General features: G+C 50.7%; 1 protein-coding gene across 1 annotated transcript in view; it reads left to right on the forward strand.

The window, feature by feature from the left end:
• The first annotated feature begins 354 nt into the window (after positions 1–354).
• The window catches only part of ATP12A (ATPase H+/K+ transporting non-gastric alpha2 subunit), a 31,628-nt gene continuing 11,964 nt past the window's right edge, over positions 355–20,018 (forward strand). Inside the window, exons 1-12 of the mRNA XM_030812514.1 lie at positions 355–697; positions 1,470–1,628; positions 5,667–5,726; positions 7,815–8,018; positions 8,760–8,873; positions 9,839–9,973; positions 10,105–10,222; positions 10,483–10,751; positions 12,229–12,427; positions 12,587–12,696; positions 14,553–14,687; positions 18,427–18,619. Coding sequence (XP_030668374.1) covers positions 689–697; positions 1,470–1,628; positions 5,667–5,726; positions 7,815–8,018; positions 8,760–8,873; positions 9,839–9,973; positions 10,105–10,222; positions 10,483–10,751; positions 12,229–12,427; positions 12,587–12,696; positions 14,553–14,687; positions 18,427–18,619 — 1,705 coding nt within the window. The 5' untranslated portion in view covers positions 355–688. The remainder of the gene's footprint in view (positions 698–1,469; positions 1,629–5,666; positions 5,727–7,814; positions 8,019–8,759; positions 8,874–9,838; positions 9,974–10,104; positions 10,223–10,482; positions 10,752–12,228; positions 12,428–12,586; positions 12,697–14,552; positions 14,688–18,426; positions 18,620–20,018) is intronic.

The following is a 20,018-nucleotide window of genomic DNA, read 5'->3' on the forward strand; positions in this document are numbered from 1 at the left end:
CAAAAACACATTGGCCTTTTCTAGCCGGGACATCTCCAACAGTAGTTGCTATTAGAAACTGCAATTTCCCCTTCTCTGCGTACACATTTTTATAAATTGATTTATTGGTAGGCAAATTACATTTAAAAAAAAAGGCGTGTGTGAGTTTTCAGGGAAGCTTGGACAGGACGTGGGCGCGCCGGGAGCTCGCCGGAGCAGCGGGTCTGGCTCTGGGTGCCCAGCGGGCACCAGGGCTGTACTCACCTGGGCACCGGACCCGCCCCCTGGAGACCCCGCCGGACCCACCCCCTGGAGACCCCGTCCCCTGGCGTTTGGCTCCTAAAGGGAAGGGGATGCCCAGGGGGTCCCCAACCCTGGACTCTCCCGACCCCTAGCTGTCGGTCCCCCTCCCTGCGCGCGCGCTGGCGGGTTTCCTACCCTCCGAGGCGTCCGCCGGCCTGCGCCCTGGCGGGGAAGTGGGCGGGCCGGGCGACATTTAAGGCTGGTGCCGCCTCCCCAGTGCAGCGGCTGGCGATCGGTCGCGGAGGTGCTTGCAGGGCCCGCGCCGCCGCCGGTATCTCCACCGCCAACATCCCAGCCACCGCCACTGCCACTGCCACAGCCACACGAGGTCCCCCACCGTGCGCTCCGCCGCGGCGGTCCGGGATCCGCGCTCCATGCCCGCAGCCCGCGGCGCCACCAGCCCAGCATGCACCAGGTGCGTGCAGCCCCCGCGCCCACCGAGGACGCGAGACGCGAGGCCAAGGCCCCGGGGGACCGGAGCAGGCTGACGGGAAGCGAGGAAAAGGCGAAAAGAAGAAACGCCCCCTCTCGGGGAATGGGGAGGCCGCCTTTCCTCTGAGCGCCCCCCGGCCTGGGCGCCGCTTCTCTGACTCCCTGCTACGGCTCCCTGCGGCCGCTGGGGCTAGCTGGGGAAAGAAGCCAGTCCAGATGTGCGAGGGGGGGCCAAGGGGTCCTAGGCCAGCTCCATAGCACCTGCGGGCTCCGACTCGGAGGATGGGGTGACATGGATGCGTTGTGGTCTGAAAAGCCCTCCGGTTAGGGCCCCCTGATCAGGACTGAGGGTCGTAAGCTTAGTGGGTGCCCCCTCCCCAAGAAACAGGACGCACAGCTGGTGTGTCCTCTGGGAAGGACACCTCAGAGGAAACCTCGCAGCTCCTTGGAGGCATCAGTCAGGAGTTGGGGGGGTAACTTCCCACCTGCTCCACCCAGAGAAGGGTCACCCTGAGGAGCTGCTGGCTGTCCTGTGCCCACCCCGCCTCCCCTCTACACGGGCGGAGAGGAAGCCAAGGTCGGCGGGAGGTGGGGGAGAGACTCCACTGTCCGACCCCCTCCGGCCTCCCCAGAGGAGGGAAAGAAAGGGAGAAGGGGCTCCGGACTCCTGCAGTTCCTGACCCCGCAGAGGGGCGCTCAGCACCTCTTCGGAAATCCCATTTGGGGCCAATATTGCACCTGGGCTTCTCTTTCAGAAAACCCCAGAAATTTACTCCGTGGAGCTCAGCGGAACTAAGGACATCGTGAAAACAGACAAGGGGGATGGCAAGGAGAAGTACAGGGGTCTGAAGAACAACTGCCTGGAACTCAAAAAGAAAAATCACAAAGAGGAGATTCAGAAAGAACTCCATCTGGTCAGTAGCCTTAAGCCACAGGGGTCCTGCCGGCTATGGCCCTTCCCCGCAAGAGCTTGCCCCTAGAACCCACCTCTTACCACAGACATTCAGTCTGAGGGATTTGAAATCCCCTTGAGATTGGTTTCCTTGTGTGTGGTGTGTGCGTGGTGTGTGTGTGGTGTGTGTGTATGGTGTGTGTGTGTGTGGTGTGTGTGTGGTGTGTGTGTAGCTATGGTGTGTCTAGTGTGTGGTGTGTGTGGTGTGTGTGTAGTGTGGTGTGTGCGTGTGGTGTGTGTAGTGTGGTGTGTGTGTGGTGCGTGTAGTGTGGTGTGTGTGTGGTGTGTGCAGTGTGGTGTGTGTGTGGTGTGTGGTGTGCGTGGTGTGTGTGTAGTGTGGTGTGTGTGTAGTGTGTGGTGTGTGTAATGTGGTGTGTATGTGTGGTGTGGTGTGTGTGTGGTGTGTGTGGTGTGTGTGGTATGTGTGTGTCTGTGTGGTGTGTGTGTGGTGTGTGTGTGGTGTGTGGTGTGTGTGGTGTGTGTGGTGTGTGTGTGGTGTGTGTGTGGTGTGTATGTGTGTGGTATGTGTGTAGTGTAGTGTGTGGTGTGTGTGTAGTGTGTGTGTGGTGTGTGTGTAGTGTGTGTGTGGTGTGTGTGTAGTGTGTGGTCTGTGTGTAGTGTAGTGTGTGGTGTGGTGTGTGTGGTGTATGTGTAGTGTGTGGTGTGTGTGTGGTGTGTGTGGTGTGTGGTGTGTGGTGTGTGGTGTGTGTGTGTGTGTGTGTGTGTGTGGTGTGTGTGTGTGTGTGGTGTGTGTGTAGTGTGTGGTCTGTGTGTAGTGTAGTGTGTGGTGTGGTGTGTGTGGGGTGTGCGTGGTGTGTGGTGTGTGTGTGGTGTGTGTGTGTAGTGTGTGTAGTGTGTTGTGTGTGGTGTGGTGTGTGTAGTGTGTGTGTGTTGTGTGTTGTGTGTGTAGAGTGGGGTGTGTGTAGTGTGTGGTATGTATGTGTGGTGTGTGGTATGTGTGTGGTGTGTGTGTGGTGTGTATGTGTGTGTGGTGTGTGTGTGGTGTGTGTGGTGTGTGTGTGGCGTGTGTAATGTGTGGTGTGTGGTGTGTGCGTGGTGTGTGTGTGTGTGTGTGTGTGTGTGTGTGTGTGTGTGTGTTTTGAATGGTGTCCACCCGGAGGTCAGGGCCTCTGCAGGATTCCTGCAGTCTGGTTGGAGGCAGTCCGTGTAGAACTCAGAAGGAAGAGCCTCTGATTCCAGGCCCCACAGGCATGGCCAGACCTCTCTCCCTCCAGCTGCTTCAGTGAGACGTAAGTAACCACTTGCCAGTTTTCAATTGATTAGTAAAACTATTTGAGCTGGAACTTCCGAGGAGGAAAACCGAAGCCCCTAGGCCATGCTCGATTGCAGGTGCAAAACCGCATGGAAAAGCAGTTTCAGTGGTAAAAGTGGAGCTTGGACTGGGAGGACTTCAGGCCCCATCAGAGCCCCACTTCTCCACTGAGCTGAAACGCAACAAATGACTGACCCTCACTGAAGGTCCATTTTCTTTATGTAAAATGAGAAATAAATAATTTGCTGGGGTCTATGAGGGGAATAAATGAGATGAGGATTTTGTAATTCATGTGCTTTAGGGGAGTACAATATTATTATTATTAAGGAAGAGCTCTGGAGTTATTAAAACTAGCCTTTCTTTTTTTTTTTTTTTGAGACAGAGTTTCGCTCTTGTTGCCCAGGCTGGAGTGCAATGGCACTATCTCGGCTCACTACAACCTCCACCTCCTGGGTTCAAGCGATTCTCCTACCTCAATCTCCCGAGTCACTGGGATTACAGGCGCCCGCCATCACACCCAGCTAATTTTTGTTGTTTTTAGTAGAGACGGGGTTTCCCCATGTTGGCCAGGCTGCTCTCGAACTCCTGACCTCAGATGATCCACCCGCCTCGGCCTCCCAAAGTGCTGGGATTACAGGCGTGAGCCACTGTGTCCAGCCCAAACTGGCCACTTTAATAATAAAACTGCCTTAGGTCTGAAATGTGACAGATTTTATCTTGGGAACACCGAAGGGGAAACTTCTACACGGAGCTTGAGATGGGCTGGATTGTCCCCACTGTCCTTGGCAGATCTTAAAGCTCTGTGACTCCTGAGGGGAGTCTCTTTTGTGCTAGAGGGCCATTTGTTAAGTATTCAGAAACTTGGCAGGCTGACTGACATCCTGTTAGCAGCTTCAAATTTGGTTCTAGTGAGAAATCAGCAAACTCTACAAATCCGAGCTTTGTATTTATCTTTCCTAGAGAGTCTGTTAAACATTTAACAGCACACCACTGGGCATTTGTCTGTATCTATCATGATAGACATTTAAGAACACATCCCTGAAACTGGACTGACCTCAATTCAAATCCCAGTGTAACTGAAGTTCAGTTTCCTATTTTAAAAAATATGAAAAATTTTTTTCTACCTCTTAGGGTTACTAGGAAGATTAAATGAGATAAAACGGGGAAAAGACAGCACAGCACCAGACGATACATAGTTCTTCTTATTTCCCATTATCTCTAGCATTTAAGATTGAAGACATATCTGTTTTTCCCTTGACATTACAAGGGTCCTGTAATTTTCAGCAGCATATCGAATGCTTTTGCCTCCTAACCTTTCTTGGCAAATTAGTGCCTAATGACAACTAAAGTATCCCGGCCTTTGAATAAAAGGGCCAGGCAATGACCCGAGGGGTGGGTGGGGTGCTGCCCTGTGCTAGTCCAGTGCTGGCCAGCAGAGGGCACCCCAGATACCCACCACCACCTTGCCCCACCCCTCTCCCATGTTCTCATCCCCAAGCCCAGGGTGAAGGGACCTTAAAGTCTGAGGTCAATGCATGCAAACGCTGGCTCGGATCATCTACTACTTGTATCTGCCCAAAACCTAGTGGGTTGTGCTGTGCTCTGTGCGGAACACAGCCTTAATCTTCTGAATCCCCAGCAATATCACACTCAGTCAGTATTAGTAGAAGGGATGAAGGAGCAAAACAGAATCTGGCCGAGAAGAGGGCTAGAAGCAAGATAATAATGATAATAATGAATTCTGTTTTATTGAAAAGCCGAGTCTCTTACTGCAACATGGAACTATTTTTTGCATATACTTAAGAAAAGAGATGATGTGAGCACCAGTCAACAGTATCAATCGTTGTTTCAGACAATCAGAGTTTAAAAAATCCTGAGTGCTGGACGTTCTAGGGGGAGGGAGGAAGACTTACCCTAGGTTTTCTGCTACAGGAAGAGACTTCTTGTCCTTTAGCCCAGTGGTTCTCAAAGGGAGAGGAGAAGAGGATTCCCCCACCCCTCTCCCAGGGGAAAAATGGAAACATTTTTGGTTACCACAACTGAGGGGAGGATGTTAGTGGGTGGAGCCCACAACAAAGAATTATTCGTCCAAAATGGCAGCAGGGCCACGGGTGAGAAACCCTGCTGTAGTCTAATGATTCTGTAGCAGAATTCACAAGTGGCGGCCACAATGGTGTGGGTTTATTCAGCAGAACTTTTACCTGCAGGATTTCTCTGCCCAGTGAGCTCCCTAAGCGTCACAGCTTGAGTGAGGGAAGCTGCTTTTCCCTGCCAGAGCCCACACAGCGAAGGAGGAGGAGTTGTGCCAGCCCAAGAAGCGGTTCTAGTGTGGTTTTGCCATCAGCCCCAGCCAATCCCACGGTTCAGGCCTGAGGGAAGCCTCCAGCTCACTAGCACCTGGAAGACGAGGGTGCCAGAACGTGTATGCACTGGAGTTCAGATTGAAGCGAGGTGCATGGCTTTGTTCAGAAAAGCTGCGGGCAGCTTCTGGGTAGTAACCGCAAGTGCAGGATTGTGCCGACTCAGGGACAGTCACTCCTGAGGCAGTGCCATCCTTCGCTGGGCAGCTGCCTGGCACAGGGGTTCTTTCTCTCCCGTCCCCCACACTCCTTGATCCCCTCCCATCCTCAGGGCTGCTACTCCCAGCTTCCATGGTTGGTCAAAGCTTGGGGCTTGAGTCTTTTGGAATTATCTAATTCACTGTGTTCTTCCTTTCATGGACTTCAGGATGACCACAAACTCAGCAATAGGGAATTGGAAGAGAAATATGGCACAGACATCACTACGGTAAGTCATGGGAACCAGGGATTTGGAAGAGAAGCCACCCAACTCTACAGAGGGAAGGCTGTGTGTGGCAGTGAGGGGGACCAAGAGGGACAGATGATCCTTGGCCTCAAGGAGAAAGTGGCTGGGTAGGGGATGCAAATGTGTATGGAAGTGTCCATAGAGCCCCTCCCACTCTATCTCCCTGGGATGGCCACAAGAAGTAGAAACGCTATGCTGAGAGAAAGGTGGATTCTGACGGAAGGGGCCAGAGCTGGCTCTCGGGCTGTTGCCACGTTTGCGCTGGGACTCAAAATGCTTCGGATTTAAGCTGGTGGGGGACCCCAGGGCCAGTAAGCACAGAGCCTGCTTGGAGAGAATCTGGGCTTGCCGTAAGCTGTTCTGTGTGGAGAGGGGACAGGTGCAGCCGGAATGAAGCCAGGAAGGTCATCTGGGTGAAGCTATCAAAGCATTCACATTAAACTAATAAGTAGGAGCTGTCTTAGAGGCAGAAGGGACATGGTTTCCACACATGGAGGTGATTTCATTGGTTTTCAAAAGGCAGTTCTCGTAGAAGATTCTTTTTTTAAAGTGAGAAATGGAAGGGTCTAGGAGAACGGAACAACAGCCCAGGACTGTGAAATGAGGACCTGAAATAATGTCGAAAGACATTACAGGGGCCGGGCGTGGTGGTTCACGCCTGTAATCTCAGCACTTTGGGAGACTGAGGTGGGCAGATCACCTGAGGTCGGGAGTTTGAGACCAGCCTGACCAACATGGTGAAACCCCGTTTCTGCTAAAAATACAAACAATTGGCAGGGCGTGGTGGCACATGCCTGTAATCTCAGCTACTCGGGTGGCTGAGGCAGGAGAATCACTGAAACCCAGGAGGTGGAGGTTGCGGTGAGCCAAGATCACGCCATTGCACTCCAGCCTGGGCAACAAGAGCAAAATTCCATCTCAAAAAAAAAAAAAAAGGGCCGGGCGCAGTGGCTCACGCCTGTAATCCCAACACTTTGGGAGGCCTAGACGGGCAGACTATGAGGTCAGAAGATCGAGACCATCCTGGCTAACACGGTGAAACCCCATCTCTACTAAAAATACAAAAATTAGCTGGGCGTGGTGGTGGGAGCCTGTAGTCCCAGCTACTCGGGAGGCTGAGGCAGGAGAATGGCGTGAACCTGGGAGGGGGAGTTTGCAGTGAGCCGAGATCACGCCACTGCACTCCAGCCTGGGCGACAGAGCGAGATTGTGTATCAAAAAAAAAGACCAAGACAGAGTCCTGCCCTTTAAGTAGCTCACAACATAATTAGGAAGGAGAGTTATCTACAGACTTGTCCACCAAAGATCGTTTGTGGGGGAAATTCCTGTGAACATGTAGGGTTACAAAGGTGAGGGTGCCTCATGGATGGCAGGCCCCCTAGGGCAGGGGCTGCTCACATGGGCTGACGGCTTGGGTAGGATTTATGCCTGTCAAGATGAATGAGAACTTAGGCTGGATGTGTAGAAAGGTAGAAAAGGAGCAGGCATAAGGATGGAAACTAAAGCCACATGCTCTCTATGTAGCATCCCAGAAGTTTCCCTATTTCCTGGGGAGTTACTGCATTGCCCTTAGCCCTGGTGACCAGCTTCTTCATTCCAAGTCCTCCTTCATCAAATTACTCCTCTCGTCAGATAAACCTCTAAGAAACTAAAACCCCTTAGCAGAGCAGAGTGCACTGGCTCTGGACCCAGTCACCACGTTGAACCCGGTTGCTACCATTGACAGGCCAGATCCCTCCGGCAGGTTACGTAGTTTCTCTGTGCCTCAAATTCCACCTCTGCGAATGACGAGACCGAAGAATAATGGCCCCTGCCTCAAGGGTTATTTTAAAGACTAAATGAGTGAATATACAGAGCACAGTGCCTGGCTGGTATTAAGCATTACATAGTCTTTCAAACTAACTGGGCAGCTGGAGAAGTGAGGCACGGTTCGCTTTTCTCGGGACCTTCTTTGGGCACATTAATGCCTCACCCCAAGCTGCAAAAATGTGCAGCCCAACCCCTGAGGGAGGAGGAATGGCTAATTCGTATTTGTTTTGGTTGTGCAAGTGCTTTGTTTGGCTTTCCCAGGGTCTCTCCAGCACCAGAGCTGCCGAGCTCCTGGCCCGTGATGGGCCCAACTCCCTCACCCCTCCCAAGCAGACGCCTGAGATCATCAAGTTCCTCAAGCAGATGGTGGGAGGGTTCTCTATCCTCCTGTGGGTGGGCGCCTTTCTCTGCTGGATTGCATATGGGATTCAGTACTCCAGCGACAAGTCTGCATCCCTGAACAACGTAAGGCTCTCGGGTGTCCCCTCCTGGTTTTGCTGGCAGAGGCACCCAGTGAGGCCTCGGGGGCACAGCTGGGGGCTGGATGCCAGTGCTTAGGTGTGGGAAAGTGAGGCATTTTCCCAGCTGTAAAACAGAAATTCTGTCTGGCTTTCTGATGTTCCAGAGGCAGTGTGGGCATGAAGGAGGGATACACAAAACACCTTGAATTTTTAAGGGGGAGAAAATCTGCATCCATGTGAAGTAGTTTGGGACTCTGTCTCCCCCAAGCTAACCTCTTCCTTTAACACGGAGAGTGACTGTGCCTGCCGAGACATGGGTACCAAATCCACAAAACTGAATTGGCCAACGTGATGCCAAGAGACAGAAGCCAGAGGCAACAGGCTACATGTCATAGGATTGGATTGACATGAAATGTGCAGAACAGGCACATCCTTGGAAGCAGGAACCAGATCGGTGATGCCAGGGCACGGGACAGGAGCAGGGAGTGATGGCAGAGGGGCCGGGGGGATCCCCAGGCAGGATGGAGATGCTCTGAGGCTGCAGTGGAGGGTGGTTTCACGGCTCTGTAAACTTAAAAAAAAAAAATCAATAAGTTGCTCACTTAACATGGGCGAATTCCATGGCCTGTAAATTATACCAGGGCATAACTGCCAGCATTGCATCCTCCCGTGGAGAGCTCTAGCCCCAGGGCCTGGCTGCTTCCCGCCGCCGGTTTCTCTGACTGACGCCCTCCTTCTCACCCAGGTGTACTTGGGATGTGTGCTTGGCCTGGTGGTCATTTTAACGGGGATCTTTGCTTATTACCAAGAGGCAAAAAGCACCAACATCATGTCCACCTTCAATAAGATGATCCCTCAGGTGAGTGGCAGCCACCTCTCCTCTGGCCTCTGGTGACTCCCAGGTGAGGAAGCCTCAGCTGGGAGGGGCACAGGGCCCTGAGGGCTACAGGTTCTCACTTCCTTCCCTGTCGGAGCAATTGTGGGTGAATTAACGCATTTGTCAGAACCCCAGTTCCTCACAGGATTTTGATGGTCAAATGAGGCACCACCCAGGGCAGTGCTGGTTAGCACAAGGCATCTTCTGTTCCTGCTCCTCAGTGTTTGTGGACAGTCCTTCTGGGTTCTGGAAGGGACCTGTGGAAGGTCAGGGAGTGTTCTTTCACTGGCAGCCAAGGAGACCAGCCTGCAATTGTTTATCTGTGACTGTATTTGCTCTTGAGCCCCAGAATGCACTTGGCAGGGAAGCCCGGTGCTCCTTTCTTCCCCAAAAACCCCTGTCAGTTGTCCACACTGTCCCTGGCCCAGGGAACTGTGGGCTGGAGGAGAGATTCTGGGTGGAGAAGACACCTCCTGCCAAGCTTGAAGCAGGAGATCACCTCGTTAAAGTTGCCCTGACACTCACAGATTATCAGCCTCTCCAGCCCCACCTTCAGTGTTCTGCCCAGATGCCCAGCCAGGATTGCTCACCCTTAGTGGTCTCCTTTTCTAGGAGGCCCAGGGCTCTGGCTTGGCCAGATCTGGCCAACAGCAACTCTTCTGTTCCAAGAACTCTCCATGAGCTCAAGAAAAAGTAGTTCTTAGAGTCTTCAGGCCTCAGGTGAAGCAGTCTTCTGTTTCATTCTTGCTATGCTGACAGCCTCACGCTCCAGCAGCAATGCTGTGTCCACAGGGCCAGGTGCAGGCTGCCTAACAGCATGGACTCAACGGTGACAGTGACCAGGAAGTTCCAAGGCCTCTATCCTGGGGTTCGGTGTGGCACAGACTTGGGAGGAGGGCCGGTGTCCTTCCAGGGTCTGAGGCATCTGTCATGGTTTTCTTCGGCAGCAAGCTCTCGTCATCCGAGATTCTGAGAAGAAGACCATCCCTTCAGAGCAGCTGGTGGTGGGGGACATTGTGGAGGTCAAAGGAGGAGACCAGATCCCCGCAGACATCAGGGTGCTATCTTCTCAGGGATGTCGGGTAAGTGGCAGAGGGCATCCACCCCAAGGACCATGTTCCAAACCCGCTGGCTCTGTGGTCTTTCCCAGCATCAGTATAAGAGGCAGGGAATGAGGTACCCAGCTGTGAACCATTTTCAACATTTCTTCTAGGTGGATAACTCATCTCTCACGGGGGAGTCTGAGCCCCAGCCCCGCTCCTCTGAGTTTACCCATGAAAACCCCCTGGAAACGAAGAACATCTGCTTCTATTCCACAACGTGTCTGGAAGGTAAAAGGCCTCTGGCTCTCAGCCCACAAGTCCACCTGTGTCCCTTCTTCCTCCTGGGCTCTCAGGTCTGTCCTTTGCCACACCCTGTTACAAAGCTTGTCCCAGAGGAAGCGTGGAACTGAAGGGCCTAGAGGACGATGCTTGGCCTCTGGAATGTGGTGTGCCTATTGATTGTGCCAGCCCCCAGAGAGGGCTGCAAGCTGGCTGCACACCCCTCCTAGCTGAGGACCCCTGGAATAAAACGTCTACTTCCCCTGTAGGCACTGTCACCGGCATGGTCATCAACACGGGTGACCGCACCATCATTGGCCATATTGCCTCCTTGGCCTCAGGAGTTGGAAATGAGAAGACGCCCATTGCCACTGAGATCGAGCACTTTGTTCATATTGTGGCAGGAGTGGCTGTCTCCATCGGCATCCTTTTCTTCATCATCGCTGTGTCCCTGAAGTATCGAGTCCTGGACTCCATCATCTTCCTCATTGGCATCATTGTGGCCAATGTGCCTGAGGGCCTCCTGGCCACTGTCACTGTGAGTCCATGCTGTTAGACAGCCTGCACCCGGCCCTGCGGACACAGTATTGGTGCTGGGGAGGCGCCCACACAAACTGCAATCTCCCCTAAGTCCAGAGCACCATGCCCTCCCCATCAGGGACAACCATGGAACATTCTGCATAGACTGTTCCTTACGGAGACAAAAAAACATTGTCGTATTTTTAATATTTGACTGGGTTTTCCTTGAAAACGTTATGCTTTCAATTGGCAATTCACACAGCTTACTCTGCCCCTTAAGATCTAGGTAAGACAGACTCCACCATTCACAGATTTTCTTTTTTTTTTTTTTGAGACGGAGTCTCGCTCTGTCGCCCAGGCTGGAGTGCAGTGGTGCAATCTCGGCTCACTGCAAGCTCTGCCTCCCGGGTTCACGCCATTCTCCTGCCTCAGCCTCTCCGAGTAGCTGGGACTACAGGCGCCTGCCACCACGCCCGGCTAATTTTTTTGTATTTTTAGTAGAGACGGGGTTTCACCGTGGTCTCCATCTCCTCACCTCGTGATCCGCCCGCCTCGGCCTCCCAAAGTGCTGGGATTACAAGCGTGAGCCACCGCGCCCGGCCCATTCACAGATTTTCTAGAAGGCTGATGCCTTGCCCACATTTCTTTGGCAGTTTCTACAACTTAGGCATTTAGGCACATTGACACACTCCACTTACCTCTCTTAGGAAAAAAAAAATTCCTCCCATTTTTCCTGCTGAGGACTCCAGCCCTTTCCTGGCCAACCCTAGACCCAGCTGTTTGTATAGGCCCATGTCATTCAGTCCCTAGACAAGAGCCCCCTCCTCCTCAGTCTCTCCTGTGGGGGTCCCAAGGGGTAGGAGAGGAGGGGGTTTATGTTTCCAGTTTTGTGGCTACATGATCATTGGCCTGCTGTTGTCCTGACCAAAGAAAAGAGAAGTTTTTGAAGTCCAGATCTCTTCTGACCCCAGGAGATAATAATTTGGGGAAATTGGAGCCAAAAGAATCCTTTGAGATCTGGGGGTTTAAAAGAATCTTTAAAATATGGAGCTTTTAAAATGAAACAACATAAAGGCTGCTGAATTCCCCAAAGCAACAACTGTGTCCTTTGGGACAACCTCTTTGGCATGCACTGGTCAGTCTCTCTTACACACTCCTGCTTAGGGACCACAGGAGGTGTCATGATTGTACGTGAGCACCAGCCACAGCAGCGTGTCCGTGTTTGCTGCCCGTGGTTCCCTTGTTTTCTTCAAGTCACGAAGGAACAAGAGAAGTGTCTCATATTTAATCTTTAAAGAGGGATTGTGGCATAGAGGGCTCTTGGTGGCCTATAAGCCACCAGGTCAGCTTAGCTGCGCCGACAACCACACCTCTCCCCTAAAACTAGTCCAGCTGTCTCCTAAAATTCAATCACAGCTCACATTGGCTATTTTGGTATTATTGGACCTGAGTTCAAATGAGGATTTTTCCCAAAGCGTCCTTCCCTTTCCTGCTAGGTGACCCTGTCGCTGACAGCAAAACGCATGGCCAAGAAGAACTGCCTGGTGAAGAACCTGGAGGCTGTGGAGACCCTCGGCTCCACCTCCATCATCTGCTCAGACAAGACTGGGACACTGACCCAGAACAGGATGACAGTGGCCCATCTGTGGTTCGACAATCAGATCTTTGTGGCTGACACCAGTGAAGACCATTCAAGTAAGTCTTATGGAGAGCTCGGTCTGGCCAAAGCTGTGGACTCCATCCTGGGGCTGAGCTGAGCACACAGCAGGGTCTGCAGCTGGAAGATTGCTGGACAGTGACTCATGGATGGCCAGCCCAACCCATAGCAGCCACCATTCTTTCTCTGTCTTCCAGACCAAGTCTTTGACCAAAGCTCTAGGACTTGGTCCTCCTTATCCAAGATAATAACATTGTGTAACCGAGCGGAGTTCAAGCCAGGACAGGAAAATGTCCCCATCATGAAGGTAATGCTTCTGCAGCACTCGGTCTTAAATCACAGCCAGTTTGTAGTCATTTGCTGGGGTCTGATCGGGTGCTTGATTTCTTTCTTTTTTTTTTTTTTTTTTTTGAGACAGAGTCTTGCTCTGTCACCCAGGCTGGAGTGCAGTGGTGCGATCTCGGCTCACTGCAAGCTCCACCTCCCGGGTTCACGCCATTCTCCTGCCTCAGCCTCTCCGAGTAGCTGGGACTACAGGCGCCCGCCACCACGCCCAGCTAATTTTTTTGTATTTTTAGTAGAGACGGGGTTTCACTGTGGTCTCGATCTTTTGACCTCATGATCTGCCCGCTTCGGCCTTCCAAAGTGCTGGGATTACAAGTGTGAGCCACCGCGCCCGGCCCGGGTGCTTGATTTCATCTCTCCAGTTGCTTAAAGTTTGTTCAGTGCTTGCAAGAGCAAGTCGGACTCACAAGACATACAGAAAGTTTTCTTTATGCACACTAGCTTTGAGAATACAAAGATGCTTGAAAGGTTTCAGAATATTGCTTTAGCGTCTTTAGAAAATTGTGGAAATGAGTGCACCTCTAAGTTACTTTCTTGACTTTTCTGCCAGCTAAGTGGATGTAATCAAAGTTCCTTTTAATATACATGCCATTCATGGAAACTTAAAATGTGATTGGATAAAAATAAAAGGACTCCTGTTAACTAGAATATGGCTGCAGACGAAGCTCTGAGGGGTCCTGGAATATCGGAACATACAATAAACTTTCCCCCTCCCTCCTTCTCCTCCTTCCCTTTCTCCCTTTTCCTCTCCATCTCAATGAGGCACTGAATCTCTGTTCTCCTGGCTTTTCTATTTGCCATCTGTTTCCTTCCCTGACTCTTTTTCTTTATTATTTTTTTGTTTGTTTGTTTGCTTTTCTCTCCCTCAGACAGCTCATGAATGCTCTTTTTGGCCAATTGCTTCTTTGTCAATATCTTCCAAATCTTTATGTCCAGTTCTAATTCCTTACCTAAACTCCAACCTGAATCTCCGGCTGGCTGTGTGCTTCTACTAGGAAGTTGCACAAATCATGCTTGTTAACTTCCACCCATACCCAGCCTGGCTGCACATCAGTGCCTTGCCCCAATTTTCTAATTTTCTATGATGTAGCCATCCTATTTGTCATTGGAACAGAACATTTGGAAGTTATCTTTGACTTTATCCTTTCCTTATATCCAATGAGTCACCAAGTTCTATCATTCTTGCTTCAAAATATACATAACTTTACTATTTATCAGCAGTACCTTGCATCTAAATAGCTGATTACTGGTTGATTGGAATTAAACCTCCTTGATTCCAGTTTATCCCTCCTGGAGTCTTTCTCGAATGCCACTAATTTTCCTTAATGGTGCTTTTATATTCACTTAACTTTGCTCAAAATCTTTCTGTACTTCCCTGTTTTCTGCTTCTCAAGTCTAGACCTCAGGCTACCTTTCAGGGCCCACCAGATCTTGCCACACCCTCCACGTCCACTTGTACCTTGAACACTCACAGACGAGCCTGCCCCTCATGCCCCTGCACCCACATCCTGGTTTCTGGAAGGCTTTGTTCTCTGTGTATTGGTAACCCACCTATCTATCAAGATCTAGTTCATAGCTGCTTTTTTCCACGAAATCTTCAGTCCTCGTAGAGGTCCAGCTTCTCCAAACATCCCTAATGCCAGTAGGTGGCACTATTGTTTACACGCTTACCACTGTCTTGCGGCCCTCCCTGATCACGTGATAATGTCTCTCCAACTAGATGGTAATGGGATCAGGAGGTGTGTTTTGGGTCCTATGCTGAGGGCATGTTGGTTCATTAAATATGTGCTGCAAATATTTTTCTTGTTTGATTCCCAGAAAGCTGTGATTGGAGATGCCTCAGAAACTGCTCTTTTAAAATTCTCAGAGATCATTTTGGGTGATGTGATGGAAATTAGAAAAAGAAACCGCAAAATAGCTGAAATCCCTTTTAACTCTACTAATAAATTTCAGGTGAGTTTTTCCTCACACCCGGTAATCTCTGTCATCGGCAGGATGACCTTTCTACTTGCATCTATCCTTTGCTTACCTCATACTTTGAAGGATACCTGACTTCAAAGACAGTCGTCAGGGATACAGCACCCAGGCGTCTGGTCCCCTAGGTCAAGCTCGCTTGCTGGCCTCCTTCCTAGCCCTGAAGCAGGGCAGAGAAAGAAAGAAAGGCAAGGACCTCATCAGGGCCTGGCTGCTCCTATGAATGAGCCATCTCTGTCACAGGCACACAGTCTCTCTCTCTCTCACACACACACACACACACACTCACGCCACCACTATCAGGTACCTTCTGCCGTGAGGAGCAGCAGCCACATTCCAAAGCATAAATGCCAGGTGGGCAGCAAGGAGGCTGAACACCTGCTCCTCTCACCTCTAGTGCATCAGGTCCTTGATCTACATGGCCTCGTTCCATGTTCGCATCCAGCCTGTGAGGTAAGACTGACGAATCCTGACTCATAGAGGAGGAAGCAGGCCCTTAGAAAGTGTGGAGAGACCAGAGTCACACAGCACCCGGTGTTCCCAAGCCTGACACCAAGTCCACGATTCTTCCACCGTCACACAGTGGGAGTGCAGCGCAGTTCAGGCCATGGGAGCAAGCCCTGCCCTTTGGGGAGACCGGTGAGCGGCCCCTCAGGTGACAGCCCCATCGTTTTCCTGGGCCAGCCCCTGTGCTGTGGGTGGGGGTCTCCTTTCCGCCCCCTGCTCAGGTAGAAGACGGCCCTCCTTGCCTGGTTGTCTCAGCAAGCAGGGCTGGCCGACAGTCAGCTGCCACAGCCTCCCCATGTTAAGACAAATGACAGTTAGGAGCCCCAGGTCCCCATGCAGATGGGATTTTCCACAGAGCCCACAATGGATCTGGACTTGGGCTTTGCACAACAGTAAAGTATAGAAATAGAATAACCACAGCTGTATGTGTGGAGATTTCTGGTGATTATCCACCCACCTTATTTCGGATGGAATTTAGGGTTAGAGAAGAACTCTTTTTTTTTTTTGAGAAGGAGTTTCACTCTTGTCACCCAGGCTGGAGTGCAGTGGCACGATCTCGGCTCACTGCAACCTCCGCCTCCCAGGTATAAGCAATTCTCTTGCCTCAGCCTCCTGAGTAGCTGGGACTACAGGAATGCACCCCCATGCCCAGCTAATTTTTTTGTGTTTTTAGTAGAGACAGGGTTTCACTTTGTTGGCCGGGCTGGTCTCAAACTCCTGACCTCCGGTGATCTATCTGCCTTGGCCTCCCAAAGTGCTGGGATTACAGGCATGAGCCACCAAGCCCAGCCTAGAGAAGAACTCTTGTGTTGCAAATGTCTTCTTTGTGGATAGTGAGCCAACAGAGAATCACAGTTAGCTAAGTAGACAACTAACCAGAAACATATGATGTAAAATACTCAAGCCAAGAAATCACATCTCTTATGTAAAACCTCAGTGAAAATAGAGTGGGCAACAGTCCTAAAAGACTGTTTTAGGACGAGTATTATTATACTAACAATACTAGTAATAATAGGAGCTGTTCTGTGCTAATTTCCACGTGTATGAAATCATTCATTCTCACGACAACGCTGTGGGGTGGCTAGAGGATGAGGAGGTTGGGGTGCCGTGCATCAGTGCACAGTGTGAAGATGGGGTTAGATGATGCCTCCATCAGCAGCAGGACTTGGAGCCCTGCTGAAGCTCCGTCTCCCAGGGTAAAGGCATGTCCTGTTGCAAAAGGGAGACAAAGCAGGTTCCATGAGGCCTCATGTACAAGTTGGAGGAGAAAGTGGCTACATAGAGTGGGACTAGAAAGGGGAGAGGGGCCTGTGTGAGTTCCTGCTGAAGACGTCGGAGGTGCTGTCTGGATGCTGTTAGGGTCATTTTATATCTACACATGAGCAGTGCTCAGCCTCACCAGGGCTTTAGATGTCATGGCCTTAGAAGGAGACGTCTCTGCAGGAAGGAAATAAAATGGAAAGCCTATGTCTTATTGATTAGAATGGTGATGCCCCAAACACACTGGTCTGTTAAGACATTTAAAACAGTTTATGGCAAATTGGAAAATGTTTTATAAAGTTTTATATAAAGATGAATGTATTTAATTTAAAAGATTATCCTTTGTAGCCTCCATGATTAAGGGCAGGGGCTCTGGAGCCTGCCAGCCTGGGCTCAAATCCCAACTCAGCCACCAGATAGGCACCTATTGCTCAGTGACCTTGAGTGAAGCATTGAACCTCTCTGCCTCAGTTTCCTCCTTTGTAAAAGGGAATAATAATAGTACCCATGGCCTTAAAGTTGTTTTGAGGATAAATAAGTCGATGTGGACAGCACTTAGAACAGTGCCTGGCACGTGGTACACACCATAAAAGTGTTTCATATTATCCCTATGTTTTAAATGTAAAAAGCCTTATCTTGGCCAGGTACAGTGGCTCACACCTGTAATCACAGCACTTTGGGGGACCGAGGAAGGCAGATTGCTTGAGCCCAGGCATTCAAGACCAGCCTGGGCAATATACCAAGACCTTATCTCTACAAAAAAACAAAAAACGAAATTAGCTGGGCATGGTGGCACATGCCTGTAGTCCCAGCTACTTGGGAGGCTGAGGTGGGAGGATTGCTTGAGCCTTGGAGGTCTAGACTGCAGTGAGCTGTGATTTTGCCACTGCATTCCAGCCTGGGGGACAGAGTGGGACCCCGTCTCAAAAAAAAAAAAATTAAGAAAGAAAGAGAGAAAGAAAAAGAAAAGGCCTATGTTTTAGAAAGCTATAGAGATAAGAAATGGGAGGTTTTTTGTTTGGTTTGGTTTTTGTTGGTTGGTTGGTTTTCTCAGTGTCTTTACTTGATCATTAAAAAAAGCAGCAGCAGCAGCTGGTAACCCTATTTGCCCTATACTTCTTTTTGTACTCATCTTTGATACCCAAACGTCTAAGAAATACTGATTTGTAAAGAACTGTTATACCCAAAATTGTAGCGCTTTTCTTCACAACTTATTTTCTCCCAAACACTCCAGCTTCCTGAGATTCCTCTTGAGTGCTTAGAAGAGTACCTGGCTTATCAGAAGGGCTACATTAGAGTTAGTCCTTTTATTCTTGTATATCGATTTTTTTTGCATATCTTATTAGGATGGATCTAGAAGTAGAATTGCTGGGTCAAGAGCATTCCTATTAAAATGGAGACTCCTGTGACTCAGCTCTCTTCCTGAAACACTATACATGGAAGTGTCCACTTCCTCACACCCCTCCATTTTCTGTGACATCCAAGCAGGAAAACTGGGTGGACAATGAGGTGAAGAGGTGCAGAAATTCCTGTTGCCTCCTACCCTCCTGAGCTCAGAATAGTTTGGGTCTGAAAGATGGCTGCTCCCCACAGGGAAGTAGAGGAGGTGAGATGCAGAGGCTCACAGCCCCCTAACTCTCATGGGCACCCTGGGAGATCTTGTTCAAGGCACAAGATTTCACATGCTGACAGCCACATCTAGCCTGCCTAAAGCAGCCAGCTTTGCTTGAAAGATGAGCTCCACTTACTGCAGATTCCAACCCAGGGTACCCCCCCTGGGCTGGGGCCAAGTCTAGAGCTCTTCGTCTTACTTGGCCACAGAAAGAAAAAGGGCGGAACATGCTGAGGATGCCATTGTTCCTCTTCCTCCTTTACATTTAATGGACCAGTAGAGAAGAAGGAATGCCTTTCACCTTTCTGTAAGTAACACGCTCGGTTCATTCCTTCCCAGCTCTCCATTCACGAGACGGATGACCCCCATGACAAGCGCTTCCTCATGGTGATGAAGGGGGCCCCTGAGCGCATCTTAGAGAAATGCAGCACCATCATGATCAATGGCGAGGAGCACCCACTGGACAAGAGCACCGCCAAGACCTTCCACACGGCCTACATGGAGCTGGGCGGGTTGGGCGAGCGTGTGCTGGGTGAGTGCGGCGGCAGGGCCCTGCCCATCACCTGGTAGGGTCAGAGATGAGGCAGGCGCCTTGAGGACCTGTGACCTCGCCGAGTGGCCATGGCATCCACATGAAGGGTGTAAAGGAGAACATGATAAGCAGGATGGGAACAAGGAGAGGACGCTGTGAGACAGCACCAAGCAGGGTGGGGTGGCCTCCAGAGAGGCAAGCTCAGGGAAGACTTTATGGACGGAGTTAAATTTCAAATTGGGCCTTAAGTGACTGCATTTGAGGGGAGATGGGGGAAAGTATCCAGGGCCCAGGGAACAGCACAGGCCAATCACAGAGGCAGAACGGCATGGGGCACATTGGGTGCTGCCAGCAGGTGAGATGGCACGGTCACAGAAACAGGGTTCAAGGGCTAGATTGGAGGTCATGAGATGGAGGTCTTAAATACGTGGGTGAGGAGCCAGGTTTCATCCTGCAGTCAGAGGAGAGCACCAAGGGCTGTGCCACTAGAGTGAGCTGGGCAGTCACAGCACTGGGGAAGACTTTATGGAAGGAGCTAAATTTCTTTAACTCCTTTAAATGTCTTTGGTGGCAGCAGAGAGAGGAGAGACACGCATCTCCATAGGAGGCAGCTGCCCTTGCTCAGGCAAAAGGGATGGGAATTTGATTAGGGTGATGGGAATGGGAAGGAGCGATCAGGGACAAGAGACTTCGTAGAGGTAGAGTTGGTAAGATTTAGAACCGATTAGAGGGGAATAGTCAGCTTAAAAATGATTAAGCTTCCCATTTAATGACTAGGAAGAAAGTGATGCCAGTGATGCAGACGAAGTGTCAGGAAGGAAATGCAACAGGAGGAGGACCCAATGGGGGTGCGTGTGGTGTTGTCAAAGGGGACAGTGTGTCCTGTTGTCAGCACCAGGGCTGGCGGAATGGTGCCCCATCAGGACCACAGAATGACAAATTCAAGGAAACAGAAGTGTACGGTTGATGATCTGGCCCATTAAACACCATGGAAGTCCTCACCAATATAGATGCATTCTGTGGAATGTGTGTTTCTAAAGGCTATTGGAGTTGGCAAAGCAGATAAAGCATATAAATGAGATGGTAATGCTGTAGGCATCCAATAACCCACAGCACCGGGTATTCTACAAAGGATCCATGCCCACTTGTGTTTGATTTCTCAAAGCCTGCTCCACTGACATTTGCAAAGCAGTGGGCAAGGCTGAAAATAAATTGGATGTGAAAGCTGATCACACAATCTTGGAGGTCCCACCAGGCACAAGAGTCCCTTCCACCTCAGCCTATGAGAGGCTGATGCCTTCTGAGAAAAGGACGGCTTGGCCCCATTCCTGCTGGCCTTTCTCTTGGGCTTATCTTGATCTAACACTGAACTTTGTGCCCCTCCACTGAAGCCCCTTGT

Source organism: Nomascus leucogenys, chromosome 5 (assembly GCF_006542625.1).
Source record: "Nomascus leucogenys isolate Asia chromosome 5, Asia_NLE_v1, whole genome shotgun sequence".
NCBI classification, from domain to species: Eukaryota; Metazoa; Chordata; class Mammalia; order Primates; family Hylobatidae; genus Nomascus; species Nomascus leucogenys.